The sequence below is a fragment of the Ahaetulla prasina genome, chromosome 8 (genome assembly GCF_028640845.1).
Source record: "Ahaetulla prasina isolate Xishuangbanna chromosome 8, ASM2864084v1, whole genome shotgun sequence".
NCBI lineage: Eukaryota > Metazoa > Chordata > Lepidosauria > Squamata > Colubridae > Ahaetulla > Ahaetulla prasina.
In genome coordinates, this window is record NC_080546.1 from 65,554,404 (window position 1) to 65,558,908 (window position 4,505).

General features: G+C 37.8%; 1 protein-coding gene across 1 annotated transcript in view; it reads right to left on the bottom strand.

Annotated features, from left to right (window-relative positions):
- Positions 1 to 3,707: 3,707 nt before the first annotated feature.
- Positions 3,708 to 4,505, bottom strand: part of LOC131203498 (uncharacterized) — a 2,094-nt gene continuing 1,296 nt past the window's right edge. Inside the window, exon 3 of the mRNA XM_058193806.1 lies at positions 3,708 to 4,107. Within this exon, the coding sequence (XP_058049789.1) occupies positions 3,708 to 4,107 (400 nt within the window). The remainder of the gene's footprint in view (positions 4,108 to 4,505) is intronic.

A 4,505-nucleotide genomic window follows, 5' to 3' on the forward strand; every position in this document is an offset into this window, starting at 1 on the left:
TTCAAAGTAAAGCTCAGGATTCTGCTACAGAAGCGGTGGGAGGAGCAAGGCTGAAGATACAGGAGGATGATCTTCAGCTGATCGCTCAAAGGCTTCATCAGGCCAGTAATGGCAAATAAAATTTTGACTTCGAATGTCAATGGTTTGAATTCAGCTCAAAAGAGAAGAAAAATATTTCATTATTTGAAACAATTTAGAAATGATGTGATTTGCTTACAAGAAACACATATTAAATTTTCAGATCAAAAATACTTAATAAACTCAAAGTTAGGTAAACATTTTGCTGCCTCAGCTTTGGACAAAAAACATGGTATAGTGGTATATTTGAGAAAAGATATACCAGCCAAGTTAATAGAGGCAGATATTCATGGAAGATATATTGCTATTGAACATACATTAGAAACAAAAAAGATTCTTCTGCTGGGTATATATGCACTTAATCAGCAACAAGAAAAATACTACAGAATGTTGTATGATAAGTTGATTCTATGGGATTATAGATCATATATTATATTAGGAGATTGGAATGGAGTAATTGATACATGAAAGGACAAGAGAATTTCTTCTAAAAAGATACCTGCACATGCAAAGCTCCCTAAATCCTTTTTTGAGATGATAGAAGATTTTGAGTTGAGAGATGTATGGAGATTGCGGAACTTGGAGGAAAGAGACTATACTTTTTTTTCTGATAGGCATCAATCCTTCTCACGTATTGATTTTATATTAACCTCTAATGATTTGCTTTCTAGGGTAAAGAAAATTAAGATATTTTCAAGATGTTTATCTGATCATAGCCCAATTTGAATGGAATTGCAGTATGAAAAAGAAGGCAGAAGAACATGGAGATTAAATGAAAATTTGTTTAGATATCAGGATAATGTAAATCAATGTAAAAAGCAGATGAAAGAATTTTTTGATTATAATTTGAATAAGGAAACATCGATAGAAATAGTTTGGGATGCCAGTAAAGCCTTTATGAGAGGTGTATTAATATATATTAACAATAGACAGAGAAATAAGCAACAAAGACAGTGTAGGTACTTAGAAGAGGAGATTTATAAGAAACAACAATTATTAATGCATAACCCGCAGGACCAAAAGATTAAGGATGCAATAAAGATATTACAGAGTCAATTTAATATGATAATGGCTGACCAAGTGGCAACAATATACAATATGCCTAACATAATACTTTTTGTAATGCAAATAGACCTGGTAGGTGGTTAGCATACACTTTAACAGAAACAACGTATTATAGAAAAAATAGAATATAAAGGTAAAGAGAGATATCAACAGGATATAATTAAGAAAGCTTTCTTAGAATATTACACAAATTTATATGCTAAAGATAAACTATTGAATATGGATATTGATAATTATTTGAAACTTAGAAGAAACTTAGAAACTTTAGAAGAAAGGGAAGAATTAAATCAGCCTATAACTTCTGAAGAAATTATGTTGGTAATTAAACAATTAAAAATGGGGAAAACTTCTGGTACAGATGGGCTTACAGTAAGTTATTATAGGAACCTAAAGGATGAGATGTTAGGTCCACTTAAGGAATTATATAATCAAATACAATTAGGAGGGGGAATTCCCCCTTCATGGAGAACTTCTTTTATTTCATTGATACCAAAAGAGGAACAGGATTGTTCTAAACCTGGGAATTATAGGCCAATAATAATTTTAAATAATGATTATAAGATTTTTGTTAAAATAATAACAAACAGATTAATGTTACTTTTACAATGTAGAATTCATACTGATCAATCTGGATTTATAAAAGGGAGACAGATGAGGAATAATGTTAGGCAGATTGTTAACCTAATGGAATATTTAGAAAAGAAAATTTTTATATCAGCAGCATTTATTTTTTTGGATGCAGAGAAAGCTTTTGATCAATTGCATTGGGATTTTTTTATTTAAATTAATAGAAAAAATGCAATTTGGAGATGGTTTTGTAAGAATAATTAGAGCAATTTATGGAGAGCAAACAGCCCTATATTCAAAACAGATATCAGACTAAGAGTTATCAGACTGCCTTTGAATGGTTAGGATGTATTATTTTTGATTGTTTTGGGGGAGGTTAGGAATTGATGAGAATTGTAGGAGTATAATTGAGTTAGGAGGAAAATTTTTTTAGCATATGTTTGTTTTATTTTTAACTACACCTTGTGTTTGTTCTGGGAAGTCGGGGGGAGGGGGAGGGGGGTTCGTGAAGGAAGGGGAGAGGGTGGCTAGCAGGGAGGGGGAAAATGGGGGGGAAAGTTTTGTAAAACTTTTTCAATTTAAAAAAAAGCAAAAAAAAGCAAAAAAGAAAAACAAATCATGTCCTTCCAAAGTCAGTATTCTTTTGTTTCTTAAAGTCCTTAATTAATTAAAGATTCCTTAATCCACATTAAGATAGCAGCTTGATAATATAATTCCCAAATGGGTAATCCAAAGCCTCCTCTTATTCTCATATCTTGCAATAATTTTAATTTTATCCTCGCTTTTTTACCTTGCCAAATATATTTCAAAATTATTTTATTCAAATCTTCAAAGTATCCTTTCCCCAATCTAATTGGGATTGTCTGGAACAGATATAAAATTCTAGGCAATATGTTCATCTTAATAGTTGATATTCTTCCAATCAATGATAATTGTAAATTCTCCCACTTTGCCAAGTCTGACACAATCTGTTGTTTCAGTTTAATATAATTATTTTCTTTCAATGTACTACATCTTGCTGTCAAATATATTCCCAAATATTTAACCTTATTTGTGATCTGCATCTCTGATTGTTCTGCCAATTCAACTTATTGTTTTATTAACATGTTTTTTGTTAAAATCTTTGTTTTGTCTTTATTTAATTTCAATCCTGCCACTTTTCCATATTCTCCTATCTTATCTATCAATATAATTATAGATTCTAATGGATCTTCAATAATAAAAACCAGATCATCTGCAAATGCTTGTAGTTTATATTCTTCCTTTCCTTCTTCTTCTCTAACATTTCTATTTAGTATGGGTGTTGGTCTTACCTGATACACCCCTTTTCTGATGAGAAGGAGTGACTCCAGTGCATGGGGTATCACTCTGTCTTCTGGCTCTATGGACAAGGTTCAAACTTAAGAGACGCCCCCTTTGTAGACCTCCCACTTTCAGACTGGCGTCCGTTATCACCGTGATGCGGTCCTGTTCCAAAAAATGGCAGCCCCTTTCCATGTTCCTGGACTTCCACCAGCGTAGAGACATTAGAACGTCTCCCGGGACCCTGACCTTGAACTGCGACGTGTCCCTGCCTGACCTCTGAAACGGTAACATGAACCATTGTAGAGGCCTTGCATGAAACCTTGCCCATGGGATCACCTCTATGCAGGAAATCATCTTGCCCAGCAGAGATGAGAGTAATGCAAGCGGAACTCTCCTCTGTGAGCGAATCTGCACTACCAGGTCCTTGATGCTCTGAAGTCTGTCTGGGGACAGGAAAACTTGACCCTTCAGCGTATCTATTACTGCCCCTAAATGTAACAGCCGGTTCGTGGGAATGACGTGACTCTTTCCCATGTTTATGGAGAAACCATGAGTCTGCAGACAAAGTATCGTCTCCCTCAAATCTTCTATTGCCTGTCTGTGAGAGACTGACTGCACCAAAATATCGTCCAGGTAGGCCTGAATCCGTATTGGACGAGCCCTGAGAAGCGCTCCTAACGCCGCCAGGATCTTCAGAAAACCCTGGGGGCCAAGGCAAGGCCGAATGGAAGCGCTCGGTACTGCAAATGCTTGCCGTCGTAAAAGAACCTCAGGAACCTCCTGTGCTTCCGATTTATCGGAACATGAAGGTATGCCTCCGTAAGGTCTATGGAGGTCAAGAAGTCCCCCTTCCGGACATTCGTAAGGATTGACCGCAGGGAGTGCATCTTGAACCTCCGATACTTCACATACCTGTTCAATCCTTTCAGGTTGAGAATTGGTCGCAGCCCCCTCGAGGCCTTCTGGATGACGAACAACATTGAGTAATAACCGCTCCATTGTTCGTGAACCGGAACAGGCTCCACCGCTCCGATGTTCAGCAAGTGCTGAACCGCAGTGTCCATGATCTCTCTTTTTGTCACATCTCGAGACCTGGGACATCGAAATAAGACCGTCGGAGGGGGTGCAAGAAATTCTAGTGAGAGACCTGATGAAATGGTCTCCCTTATCCATAGATCGGAGGTGGTTTTCTCCCACTGGTCGGCGAACAGCCCTAGATGGCCACCAATGGGAGCCTGATGCCTGCCGTCAGCGGTGTCTGCGGAAGGAGCGGTTGCCCCTCCCCCGAAAAGGATGCCGTGACTGACCGCGGGACCTGCCTTTGTCAGAGGACCCCTCTTCTGAGTGATGATAGTGGCCCCATTGACCTCCCTGTGTTTGAAAACCTCTCTGATATCTGCCCAAGGCCGACCCCCAATAGGGACGAAAATAAGACTTCCGAAAGGAGGGGGGAAACCTTGTATCCCCTCTCCTTGACAAGGCAGTCAACA